The 14,008-nt window shown below is 35.3% G+C and overlaps 2 protein-coding genes across 13 annotated transcripts; one reads left to right on the top strand and one right to left on the bottom strand.

Moving 5' to 3' along the window:
* The first annotated feature begins 1,783 nt into the window (after positions 1-1,783).
* Positions 1,784-3,675, top strand: FRU (FER-like regulator of iron uptake). 2 transcript variants are annotated; one of them, XM_028073488.2, is made up of 4 exons: positions 1,784-2,318; positions 2,595-2,792; positions 2,902-3,075; positions 3,152-3,290. In XM_028073488.2, exons 1-4 carry the CDS (start codon positions 1,812-1,814, stop codon positions 3,170-3,172), a joined length of 900 nt encoding a protein of 299 aa, XP_027929289.1. In that variant the 5' UTR covers positions 1,784-1,811; the 3' UTR covers positions 3,173-3,290. The 2 variants fall into 2 exon arrangements, with proteins under 2 accessions (XP_027929289.1, XP_027929288.1); XM_028073487.2 differs by having other exon boundaries at positions 1,785-2,318; positions 3,179-3,675.
* Positions 3,676-4,227: 552 nt separating this feature from the next.
* Positions 4,228-11,723, bottom strand: LOC114183788 (uncharacterized). Of its 11 annotated transcripts, XM_028070929.2 has the most exons (8): positions 11,049-11,722; positions 10,533-10,728; positions 7,858-10,448; positions 7,429-7,482; positions 6,269-6,599; positions 5,561-5,653; positions 5,276-5,469; positions 4,228-4,688 (listed from the first exon to the last, which is right to left on the bottom strand). In XM_028070929.2, the coding sequence occupies exons 1-5, from the start codon at positions 11,502-11,504 to the stop codon at positions 6,342-6,344; spliced, it is 3,555 nt and encodes a 1,184-aa protein (XP_027926730.1). In that variant the 5' UTR covers positions 11,505-11,722; the 3' UTR covers positions 4,228-4,688; positions 5,276-5,469; positions 5,561-5,653; positions 6,269-6,341. The 11 variants fall into 11 exon arrangements, with proteins under 11 accessions (XP_027926730.1, XP_027926722.1, XP_085529750.1 ...); XM_028070921.2 differs by having other exon boundaries at positions 5,561-5,663; positions 7,858-10,728; positions 11,049-11,723; XM_085673624.1 differs by having other exon boundaries at positions 5,276-5,396; positions 5,561-5,663; positions 7,858-10,728; positions 11,049-11,723.
* Positions 11,724-14,008: the final 2,285 nt, after the last annotated feature.

Here is a 14,008-nt window from a genome sequence, read left to right as displayed (position 1 = left end):
TATGATAGTATTTGAATTGTTTACACCTGTTTGACACATTTTCGTTTCAATGTTAACTCAAATATTATCATAAAATACGTTTAAAATGTCAAATAAACTTAACAAAATTTGATAAGAAAGACTAAATCCACGCATTTTTAAAGATAAAGGACTAAATTTGTATAAAGTTTCGAAAATGGACTAATTTCAAAATTCACTTAAACTTGAAAGAACAAAAACATATTTAACCCTTATTTTTAACATCATAACGAGAATTCACCGGTAAAAGAGAGGATGTTACAATACAAAAAGTGGAAAGAGGAAAAGTTTTAATGTGAGATATTGTATAATAAAACTATATATGCATATGATTAATTTGAGGGTTACTTCATTCTTCTCTATAATTCATATTAGGAACTAAAAAATAATCCAAGGCTTGACTCTGTTTGGTTATACAAAAGAATAGAATGGATCATGCAACATTCCAGACATCGCATGAACTTAAGAAATTCACCATGACAAACTAAAATAAGCTATAACATGACGTACCCAACAATATTTATTCATTTGTACATGCAGAATATTCCTGGTGCTCATTATTTCTAGAACCAAAACCAGAAGAAAAAAAAAAATCCTATTTTTCTATGGTATAACAGCTATGAAGCTTATTAAAAATACCCCGTGTTAGAATGAGATGAATTGAACTATTAACTATAATAAAATGTTTACAGTGAGCCATGGCACGTGTAAGCGTCACCTCACACTGTTGTCTCACACACCCCTTTTCGTGTCTTCCACAAGTATTGTTCCAAAACAGTGATGTTCATTAAGAAATTCAACAACTCTGCGTGTGGTTCTTTCTGATACTTAGCTATCATAAAATAAAACTAAATAAGGCATCAAAACCGTGGTCAATGATGTCAGTTTAGATTCTCCTCCTGAAAAAAGAAAGGGTCAGAGGATCCACAACTTCAATCATCTGATCAAGGTCAATGGGATTATATATTTACTCTCACTTTTCACAGTTACATATGCAGTTCATATCTGCATGTTTTTCTTTCAGTAACAAGTCAATAGTTATAGAAGAAACAGTGGATTCTTTTTTTTTATCAAATGTTTGATAATTTTTACAAAATAGGGAGTATTACTGTGGTGCAAAGTTTGACGGCTGTTATGATTGTGAAATCACTAACTTGCAACCACAGCATTTGCTTTATGAAATTTAAAATATGTGAGGCACGTCATCATGTTCCCACTAGATTCTGTTCACATTATAACAGTAGTGAATTTGCATTTATTTATCCTGAAGATGTTGCAGTACTCAGCATAGAAAGTGACCCTTTTGTGATAATGAACTTGACAATAATACTGGCTTCAACTTCAATCAATATAAAAGTCAAGAAATGCTCATTACCATATTCAACCTCTTCTAATGCAGCATAAAATAGTGCTGTTCAGCATATGATATGAAAATGACCAGCTTTATTTAAAATTGCTTCTGGAAAAAGGTTACTTACTTAACACAGTCTAAAACTTTTACTTGAACATCCACAGTTTTCTCAGCACTGTTTCTGAAAGAAAATACATGCAAGTAGCAACAAAAAACTATCTTGTGTACAAGTAGGTTACATGTTTTGGTCCTTTGACAGATACTAACCAAATAAAAGGCATCTCTACTTAAGTTGATTAACAATGGTGGAAATAAAATAATAGACCTTGGTGACATGAAAGGAAACTCTTGTTATTCCATTCACACCAAAACTATATATTAATAATCATGTCAACCTTCTATATATATTAAGATCAGACCTCTAACTAACCAAGTTGTAACTATGAACGCTATGGATGCAATTCACCAAGACACACCGTCGTACATCAATGATTTTGAGCTTTATGACTTCGTTGACAATCCAAATTTTGATCAGTTCATCAATTTGATCAGAGGGGAGAATGAAGATGCTAACTGTGACTTTAGTTCTGATCTCATCACTGATTGTTTTGTTAACAATCAGCTCCTTCCATGCCCTGCAAACCCTTTTGATCAGAACTATAACAATGCTGTGAATGTCTATGATCAAAGCTCCACGTTTAGCTCCTTTTCATGCTTTGATGGGGAGATAAAGGGAGAAGGAGAAGGAGAAAGAGAAGAAGAAGAAGAAGAACACGATGGAGAACATTTTTCTGAAACAACAACGACAACAACAACGACCAAGAACGATGATTCCAAACCCAAACTGAAAAACGACAGGTCTAAGACTCTCATTTCTGAGAGGAGAAGGAGAGGCCGAATGAAGGAGAAGCTTTACGCATTGCGTTCTTTGGTTCCCAACATAACAAAGGTACGTGTCCCCATTTCGATTAATTAAGCTAGGAAAACTGTTATTATAAAGTCTAATATAAGAGGGTTGCTTGAAACTAAGAACATATGTTAATAAAGTTTTGTTTGGAAGAATTTCTCTATAAACACATGAAGGTAAAATTAACTAAGTTTCTTACTTAAACTATGCTTTTCCTGTAAGTGTTTGTTTATGTTGAAATTTGTCCAAAGGGAGTCTAAGACTAGCATGATTTTTATATTTGAGAGTGAAATGTAATTGATATAGCTATGTACACAGATGGACAAGGCTTCCATAATTGGAGACGCAGTAGCATACGTGCATGAACTTCAAGCTCAAGCTAGGAAGCTGAAGGCTGAAGTTGCAGGACTTGAAGCATCTTTATTAGTGTCTGAAAATTATCAAGGATCAATTAACAATCCCAAAAATGTGCAAACTGCAAGGAATAGTCATCCAATCTGCAAGAAGATCATGCAGGTAGGTTTGATTAAGGAAATTCCTGATATAACTTAACTCCATAATTTTTTAGTTAGTCTTTCTATATGTACATTAATTGCTGCAACAATTTCTGAATGCTTGTTTGTAGGTGGAGATTGTGCAAGTGGAGAAAAGAGGGTATTATGCAAAAATAGTGTGCAATAAAGGAGAAGGAGTGGCTGCATCGTTGTTCAGAGCTCTTGAGTCTCTTGCAGGCTTTAGTGTTCAGAATTCAAACTTGGCTACAGTTTGTAACAGTTTTCAACTTACATTTACATTGAATGTGAGCCTTTTTCCTCTCCTTTCGAATTGAATAATTCTGTTTCGTTTAAATATTGAGTTATTATTTTTGGTCACAGATTAATTCATTGGTGTGTTGAAAACAGATAAAAGGGTCTGAGCCAGAGATTAACCTGCAAAATTTGAAGCTATGGGTGACTGGCGCTCTTCTGAACCAAGGTTTTGAATTCGTGGCATCTTTTTCTGGTTGAGTTAATGCACCGAGTATGACGTGTTCCATTTAAGAGATTGTGATGAACCGTGAAACAATACAAAATGGACGCCACAATCTGGAGCAAGTATGAACCTCCTACACCATCAGTATGATAATAGTAGTATGATATCACATGCTATAACCACCACAACACTTCGTTCTGTGTAATTCTTCAATTTTCAGAACAAATAAAAACACTACAGAGACTAGAAAAACACGAAACCCTACAAACACAAGTGTTCATAATAAGTTATTTTTAAAATTATTTCGTGCTACAAAGAAAATCGTTCGACAGAGACTGGTAGAAAAGAGTAGTGAATATTCACACATTCGAAAATGTGCACCAGACGTTTAATATAGTTAATGACTTCTAAACATCATTAATCATTAGCTATGAGTCTATTATATATTTCAATAATGATACTATTAATCACTAATTTCATACCATCACTTTGTTTAACCACCAGTGAATCTTCAACCACTTATAAAGTAAAGTTAACTCTGTTTACATATTATGTAATTTAATCACGTATGACAATTATCATCTAATGTTATTACGGTTGACAATATTATAAACTTCTAAAGTAACTACCATAAAATAATTCAATGATTTCATAACTCTCGTGACATTACTCTTTTAGTCATATATAATTACATTTAAACTTTTTTTGTAAAATAAAATCAACCATGTCAATACATTTACTTAGTCACATTTTTGGATGGGTGCACAACACTTGGATTTACGTTGATCTTCATTATTTTATAAGGAAAAGAAGAGTAATTCTAAACACCCCGGAATAATTCGCGTATAAAATTCACCCAAAAAATTATGAATCATTTTCAAATTCGAATCCCAAGAAAATTTATCCACTCTACAAAATTTACTTCATCCGATTTTGAAGGTTGGCATTCTCTTTAAACCTTTGTAATGCAAAATGAAGAGAAATAAAATGGAATGACTTACTTTTACAAAATAAATGAGCGAAGATGTTAAAAATCAAGAAATAAAATAAAACGAGCAATGCTTCTAACCCTACGGACTAAAACGAAAGTTCAGTCGTAAAATTACAGTTTGTTTGTTCTCCAGATGACGTAATGCGTAAGCCAACAGTTTCAAGAACACTCGATTTTAGGCTTTCACAGGCTTCAGTTCAACCATTTTTCACCACCTTGGTACACCAATGAGCACGGTATTTTCCTGCCTAGTCCACGCCTGCTCCTTTTATCCTTTGGTGCTTTTGTCATAATAGTGAAATGCACACGGTCAATATCAATGCTCATATACTGTGGTTCACGTTAAAGAACAAGATCAGTACAAAGATATCAGTGAGTGTCCTCGTTATATCATCTTCTCCATCCATCCCATCCTATCTTTCATCACCTACTACTTTGAGGAGCATCACCTGCAAGCAAACTTCGTCTTCATAGTAAGTCTCTATCAGTCGAATTGAAAGTCTACATTTCGAAGATTTAGTGACAAGGACATGACCATAAATAAGTAACATACATATACAAATAAAAACACAGAAACGAGGCCTGTATTTTGGCCCAAGAATTATGTGAAAGAGATAATGAGATTCTTTTATAGCGTATCAAGAGTTACTCCTTAACATCATATTCCAGTAGTACATCAATTAATGGACTTCAATCTAAATTCAAGAGTTGGTTATGCAATTAGCTGTGACACGTGCAAATATAAGCGATCAATCAACACTTACCTCTACTTTGCATGACCTAACAAACTGTACAGTTTATTTGCTTATTTATATTATTTTGTAGTTCTATACAATAAGCTGCACAATATTGGTAGAACGGACGTATCAACTATTCAAACTAAGATAAAGATCCAAGCAGACCCCACAACAAATTTACCGTCAAGAAGGCTAAAGAGAAAAAGGATCATAACAAATGAAGTCTTTTTTAAGAGAGGACACTAAAGATAAATACGAAAACAAATAAGGAACTGCGTCCAGAAAGCATAGTCACATACCATTACTGCGACCATGATGATTCTCTGGTAATTGATGCACATAGCTCAGGCTCCTTCTAATCATGGAGTGCTTTCATTTGTAAAGGGGCGATATCATCCAAATTAATCCAGAGAGCAATAACTGAATCATGAATTTGCAGATACCCACATGAGATACAAGAACGTACGAAGAAGCTAGAAAGCGTACCACAGAGCTGCAAATAACCAAGTGGCCAACAATTGCACCTAATTAAAAGGGTGGAGATTTAAGTACAAACAATGTACAAAAGAAAACATCCATGTTACCAGTTCATGCCTGAGTAATGAACTCCACTAGTTTCCATTACATCTCAGTAATTCAATTGCAGAACATATCCATCATCCACAGAGTTACGTATCCTGCACACATCTCCAATCCCAGCAAAGTCACAAACTCAATTATTTTATGCAAGACAATATTAAACTGTAATCAGCATTAATAGCCTAATTTTTTACCCAACACATTCACCGATTAGTTTTAGACCTTCAAAATTCATAGATAATCTCTATAAGCAAAAAATATGCTATAATATAGCTAATATAGAGTGAAGAAAACTTTACAAATCGGTTTTAAAGGTACCGACTAAAGTTTAATCACAACTTGCAAATATTCTGTCAAGAACACACGAAGCAAAAAAAAAAAAAGAACACTTGTGAGAAGGTTTCTGCTAGTTCTTCAAAGTAGATAGACATGCGGTAGCCTGATTATCAAGACATTCTAGCACAAGTTTTTCACTAGACGGGACCCTGCCACAGTATACTCTTGCCAACTATGATCTCATATACACTTTTTACCTTCCTCCATCAGATGTACCAAGGGCTTCTTTGAAAGGGCACACAATATAATTTGTTTCCTTTAGTATAATGGATCTAGTTTCTGTACTGAATAACTATAGCAAGGTGCATATTTTTGCCCATTAAATTTCCAAAATATGATGTTAGCTAAAAGGAAGAAAGAGGGGGCACAAGCTGCACCTGAGTTTTCGAGAAGCTATTGACATTCATTCCTTTTCAATCTTGGAACGCCACTCAAAATTTTAGTAAGCTTTTACTGTGCTTGATATCCCTCATCACTGTTCCACTTGGACAAGATCTGCAGTACTGTGCCCTTGGCGATCCAGGCAGTCATTTCAGGCTGCTGTTCGAAGGGGTTAAGAGGATGTTTGTTGCCATCTTCAAGCTGGACACCATACACAAATGGTAATTTAAGTGTCAGGAAGCTCTCTGGTGGCAAGATCACCTCACATCCAAGACTAAACTGCAATTTTTTCTCACGATCTGGAACTGAGGGAGGCAAGCATGATGTCTACAAGGTCAAAAAAGCAAGACACAATTGAGCAGATCAGCAGATTTATATAACTTGAAAAGTACAAACACCAACAAGGTTGCAAAATTTGGAGGGTTGGTTTCGTTTTAGATATCGACATTGATTTAGAAAGATTCAAGAAAATATTAAATTAGGGGAATGATATATATATATATATATATATATATATATATATATATATATATAGATAGATAGATAGAACTACTTTGGTTTGAAGATAAACCATTCTCGTTTCTTAAATGTGTGTGTGTGTGCCTGTTTTGTGGATCTCATACCTAGACTGAATTCTACTCGACTTCTCTCAAAATCAATTTTACTCACTGCAAAATTGATTTAAAAAAAACAAAGATTATTCAAATGATCTTGAATACTGCACAAAGCAATTCTCCCTTCCTGAAAAGTTGATTTTTTTCTTGAACAAACAGCTATTAGTCAAGCATCAGCGCATGACAGCCATATAAATTTAACTCCAATAGTTAAACAATTTCAGAGATGGCAGCTAAAATTCACAGGTAACTTTAAAGGCTTTCAAGTTCTCTGTTGATTGTACTTGTACAACATTTTGGTAAAAGCAATACCAGCAATTACAAAGATGAAACAAATGGTGAGAGACAAAATGCTACACATATCAACAAGCTTGGCCTATAGTACACAACAGAAGTTAGTTCCCTCACATCATAAAGCATCCATTTGTTGAGCAGTTTAACTCTATGCATAAAGAGTAGGCTTTTTAATTATGCAAATTATCTATTGTTAATTTACATTCAAATATTTTCAAGAGCTGCACAATGGAAGAATAAAGGCATACCTCAAATTGTACAACAGGGCATGATGCTAGTATCACTGGAAATGCGGGTGTCACCTAAAAAAATATTCATAGATTAGTTTGCCAATTTCATAATAATTTAAAAATAAAAGGATTAAACTCAACAGTCAACATTAATATCAAATGGCACACAAACATAGACCAGCTAAATATATATGGATGAGTTGATTACCCTAGAAAATGTCATATTTTTAACATAATGCAAATATGTGAAAAGTGAAGTTCATAGACAAAGTGTAAAAGACAAACAACCATAAGGAAATTTGTGCAAAACTGTAGGCTTATAAGAAAAGAAATCAGAAGAATAAAATGACATACACACTCCAAAATGCATTTTATTATTAACGGAAAAGAAAATTATCATGCTAATTGAAACATAATTTAATTCTTATACATAAAGTAAACTCCTACCACAAAAATTCTTTTAAGCTGTGAGATCCCACTTGCAAACTTAACCTTTGGTGTATCCTTGTTATTCCTTGAAAGCTTGCAGTGAGGACAGATCATGTAGATAGGCAAGTTTTGATTCAACATGGAGCATGCAAGATCACCACCATCCATGCCAATAGTTTGAGTATCTCCTCCAAAATCCTTCGTAAGATTCAGGGGTTTTGCGAATGTATTTGTTGAAGTCAAATTATATTGCTTTAGCGAAATGTCAGTATGTATTAATCCATCTGAATTTGAATCACCATTAGGAATCATTTCATTAGATTTGTTCACATCTCTCTCCTTATTTGAGGCTGCAGAAAGAATTTCATTTGAGCTTCGATGGACTTTGTTCCAGGAAGCATTCTTGCTTACTTTAGTATGACCTGCCTGATTTATTCCAGAAGGCTCCATAGAAGATACATGAGATTCTTCCGATGATGAGTATGAAGATCCAAGTTTGGAAAGATGTTCTGCATTCAACAGAAAACGGTGGCCACGGGGGCATTCATGCTCAAATCCAACATATACTATTACATGCTTCAAAGAATGTGATTTGTTCCTTTCAACATCATTCAAGTATACAGGTAATACATTGTTACCAATCCGCAAAAAAGGATCACTGTCCCTGCTGATATTGTTGCCATTAGCATCAACATGTCCCTGAGTAGATGAAATATTTTGAGATTTTTGAGATAGTTGATGATCAATGGCTGCATTAACCTGTTCAACAGTCTGGTTACTAGACCTGCTTTGTTTGATACCCTTTTCTGAACCTGGTGTAGGCAACTTCCTTTGTTGAAGAGGAGGGAATCCTGAATCACTGGCCGTAGATCCAGCAACAACCTCAGAAAAAGGTTTTTTCATTTTGAAAATAGGGAAACCTCTACCAAAACTTATCTTTTTATCATCAACCTTCATGACATCTAAAGATGTTCCAATGTCTTCCACTCCGTTCAGCACAGCAGGGTGTGCTTGTATAACCCGAGTTTTCTTTGCATCTGCAATGGATTCAACCTTGGGTGCCCTAATTACAGAGCCTTGCTTCACTATACTCTCTGAAGAACCATTTGGTATTTTCTTTTTCTCTAGGTAAATTGTCCATTTGAAAAGAAATTTTTCAGTGGCAGAAAATCCACTTTGAAGTAAGCCTCTAGAAGATTCATAGTAGCTAGCACCCCCAATACGAAGCAAACTCCAAGCAGAAGGTTTAACAGGCCCTGCAACTTCTGTTTCTGGTAATTTGACTGCAGGAAGTAACTTATCACAGTCAGAGAAGCAACTGTCATCAGCTGATTCAAAATCAAAAGGATCAGGACGTAACTGTCGGGAACGCCCACAAGCACAAGCATGAAGGAAAAAATAGCCACTTGAATGTGGCCTGGGCGAGGCTCCTAAATCTGAATTACTGGTTTCAGCATCATACCTTTGGTGCATGCATGGGTTTCCTGTCAAACTAACAGCATCACATAGTTGCCTTCCTGATTTCCATATGGAAGTGCATTCATCTTCCAATTTTTTTGCAAATAGTTCCACTGAAGGTCCTTTCACCATTGAGCGAAATGCATTTAATGCTTTATCTAAATGGACCACATGTTGTGAAGTAGGATAACAAGCAGGCAAGTCTTTCAAATAAATTTCCTTTGCGGCTGGAATGGCTCTTTGGCACCACATAGTCGAGAATTTAGTGTTCAACCCTCTACCACTTTGTAACCAAGCTACTGCAACATCTAAAGGATTTGTACTCTTCAAAGATCCTTCCGCTGAGGATGAAACAGTATTCCGAGAATGAGGTTTTCTTTTGACAATATCAAATTCATCCAGGGAACCACCTTTTGCACAGAGAACTCCACTCAAGATATGACGACTAGAAGATAACCAAACTTCAAAATTTGGAAGATCAGGAGTACTAAACGTTTTTCCAGATGCAGCTGAAGCAGCAGCTGCAGCTGCTGCAACAGCAACCATGCCAACACCAGCAGCTGAGCCACTGTTGGAATTAATTAGTCCCCCTCTACCTCTCAAAATATCAGATTGCCTGTAAATGAACTCCTTAACTGATATTAAATCTTCTTTGGTTGCACTTTGACTATGGCTTTCAAGCAAAAGGGAATCTGAAGTTGCTTTCCCATTTAACACATCGTCAACAAGGCCACTGGCAAACTCAAGAGACTCGCCTCTTTGATTTGAAAACCGGTCTAATAAGACAACTGTTCTAGATGCATCAAGTGAAAACAAAGGAGCAGAAGTTGAGGAACCCGCAGTTCTTATGCCAGGATGAGTTACTTCAGGACCTGATAACGTCCGGCATTTCTTCACCAGAAAGCGAATTTGTGCTTCAAGAGATGACTGTAGTTTCTTCCTAAATCCACCTTCAGATCGACTTGCAGGGCGTGCCAGCACTACTACCGAACCAGAACCTTTAGCAGACAAGTTTCCCTTGGCTGCTCCACTCAAACTAGACGACTGACTAAGTGAAGTACTATCTGAAGTATCCTCCCCATTTGCACTGGAATTACATAAACTGGAGAAGTCATCGATGAATACAAACAGGGTGACAGGTATGCACTGTCCTGGAAACAAAGAAGCATAAGAACCTAAACCTGACATGAGAGATATGGCCGACACATTGCGACTCAAGTTACCACCACCTCTACCTGGAGAAGAATTGTTTGCTGCTGAAGCAGGTCTAGAGGACGGTGAAGGGTGCGATCTAGCCGGCAAAGGCGGCATAGTTTGGGATCTAACAAAGGGAGCCATTGCATGCTTAGCTGATTGCAGCACACGAAAATTCCTTAAAATCCTAGAACCAAAGTGTGACCCCTCCTGAATATATATAATAACATGACAAACCTGCATTTCTAAGACGTCAATCACACCATCAACCACGCACAATTTAAAATAAAAATAATACAGACCACGCACCCTGTAATTTCACAAAAAGCTAACAACAACAGTAAAATTCAACATACTAATTCACCGAAGGTTAGTGTACTTATCTCTTTCACAGTGTAAATCGAACTCTAATCCCACATACTTTCATTACATGAATATCAAAAACATTACCAGACCTTCTCTAACTATAATTTATCCTATACGATTAGGTTATTGATATTGTAAAAGTGTACATAATAAAATGTAAGGTATTTATAATAGTGAAGAAAATGACATACAGAGAACATGAAAAGCATTCCCTGGAGGTCGCCGAACTCGTGCTCCTCGACGGCGGAATCAAATCCCGGAGGCGCAACGTCCGCAGCCGGGTGAATAGCGGGACAGCGAGTGGAAGAGAACTGAAGGAACAAAATCCCTCTCTCGTGGTCGTGGAAGTAGCTGATTCTCCTCCGCTCGAACCACTCCCTCGCCTCCTCATCGTCGACGAGGAGCGAGGCGTCGAGATTACCGGAGGCAAAGACGTTGGAGTCGATGACACGGTCGAGGAGCTGCGCGGAATCGTCATGCCGTCGCGCGACGAAGCCGACAACCACCACGCCATCGGAGGCGCGTGTCAGCGGCGCCTGCGACGGCGCCGGCGAAGGATGATCGGAGGACGAGGGCGAGGGAGAAGACGGAGGGCGAATGAGGACTCGAACGGGTGACGGCGAGGGAGAAGGGTTTCGTTGCTCCATCTTTCAAATGTCAATGCCTTCTCTTCTTTACTCTGCAAGATTTCGATTTCCAGCTTCATCCCATTCTTCTTCCCTCTTTTTTTTTTTTTGCTTTTTCTTTTTTTGTTTAAATTGTGTTTTTGTTTTCAGGAGTTGGTTTCGCAAGATGCACTTGCATATATATAGAGAGAGAGTAGATAGATGCAGTGCGGTGTTTGAAACGTGGACTTTGGAGTTCTTCGGTTGGAGTTTGGTCTTATGGCTTCAACTCGACTCAAAATTCCAAGTCATTGTGAGAAAACTGAAAAAAGTATTTACAATATCTGATGCTTATCTATCAAATAAGACTTTGTTAACAGTGCAGTTATTATTTTTCTACTCTCTAATCTCTAATAATTTTGCTACTTTAATTATGGAACTACATCATTTTTCTATAAAAATTCATTTTTATTTATTCAGCATTAATCAACAATATTTATTTATTTGAATTTAACTAATAACAATATATCACCACCAATATCTTATTATAACAAAATTTTGTAGAAGTTAAATTTCTAATAAAATTCAATGAAATAAACAATCAAAATTTCTCTCTTTTCTCTCTCTCTATATTTTTTGGTAAGTGATATTTGTAAAATACAATTTTTTTAATCTGTAGTTGGGCGTTACAAACCTGAGATTTAAATCATTTATATTGTGAAAAAAGTATTCCCATTTATATTGTGAAAAAATTATTCTGTATATCATACAAAAATACTTTTGCATCCCATTTAAATTTGTATTTGAAAACAAAAAATTTCTGGACCAATAATGTTGTGATTTTAATTAAAAAAATCACATAAAGTGTGATTAAGGGTGAGGAGCTAGCCTTAAACTCTATTTAAATAATTTGATGATAAACAAGAAGAATTTTTCAACTCGCTTGTGTTGATATAAAGATCAACATTGATAATACTTTTTAATTATTTTAATTCAACTTCGTCTATATCAGTTTCAAATTTACTATCATCTCGCTCATACATATTCACATCAAGATCAATATTGATTACACTTTCTAATTATTTGAATTCAACTTCATCCAGACCGATCTCAAATTTACTAATTGAATTCAATAAGATGATTTTATTCATGGTTTGCTCGATTTCTTATTGTTAAAAATATTTACCTAATATCTTTTTTATTTAAATTAGTTTTTATGAAATATTTTGTTTTTATCTTTCGACCTTAAAAATTAGTTATTATTTTATAATTAGGAAATGAATATAGAGATATTATAAATATTTTATATTCTCCTACCTATATGTTATATATTATATTATATTATATTATATTATATTATATTATATTATGTTATGTTATATTATGTTATGTTATGTTATGTTATGTTATGTTATGTTATGTTATATTATATTATATTATATTATATTATATTATATTATATTATATTATATTATATTATATTATATATATATATAGTATAATATAGTATATGAATAAAATGAAAAATAAATTCATCCTTATAATATATCTCATATTTTCATAATTTATATTGTTTCGGATATAGGGACTGAGTGTGTGTCTAAAACACTCATTTCACTCTTCCTTTTTGTTTGTTGTCGTTCGGTTCTCCTTCTCTTATCTTGCTCGGTGTTCTTTTTTTATCTCGTTCGGTTGTCCAGACAATCGAGTACATGTCAATTAGGCTGCGATGCTTAAGTCAATTCAAGTTTGTTGGGATTAACAATTAATGCTATAATAAATTCAAAGTAAAAAGTCCTTACCAACTTACTTTAAGGTCTTATTTATAATTTTTTGGCTTAAATACATTTTTCGTCCCCATTTTCGTAGTGTTTATTGCGGATGGTCCTCATTTTGACAGAATGTTTAAAATGGTCCTCATTTTGACCGAATGTTTAAAATAGTCCTCATTTTCGCAATTCGTGTTTTATTTGGTACTTTTTGGTGACATTGTTTAAGCCAAATTTTTTATATTGGCCCGTGATTAAGGTTTCCTTAATTGAGGCCAATTGCTTTTTAAACTTGATTACTGACCTGTTTTATTTTAACTACAAATCTTATCTTTCCGCCCCCGACTGACGTTGTCGAGCATGCGTGCTTCGACCGGTCGTGTCTTTGCACCCAAATAGTCGAATAAGAATGGCAAATCATGGGCAGTATTGTTGATGCTCACATAAAGAAGGATCTCAATGTGATTTTCAATTAGTTGTTGACAAATCAAATGTGGTGTTAGGCCGACCGACCGTTGCAGGCGGCCTCCGATCGCTTATCCTTGGGGTCGTTCGGTTTTTGAGCTCTTAATATCACTCCAGATAAATTGTCACGTCAACTGGTCACAAGCTCCCTGTTGTTTGATCATTCGCATGTAGTGCGCGGCCTTGGGCCGCTTATCCTTGGGCCCTACGATACACCTATAAATTTTCAATCTTGTAATATTTCATCATATTGTAATTATATTACTCTTAAAATCTCGTAAGTTCGCATCCCAATTAAATCCACTTCCAACT

Source organism: Vigna unguiculata, chromosome 5 (genome assembly GCF_037176805.1).
Source record: "Vigna unguiculata cultivar grain cowpea cultivar isolate G323 ecotype 2 chromosome 5, ASM3717680v1, whole genome shotgun sequence".
NCBI classification, from domain to species: domain Eukaryota; kingdom Viridiplantae; phylum Streptophyta; class Magnoliopsida; order Fabales; family Fabaceae; genus Vigna; species Vigna unguiculata.
The sequence above is the reverse complement of the archived record's forward strand: the minus strand, read 5'-3'. Positions and strand labels throughout refer to the sequence as shown.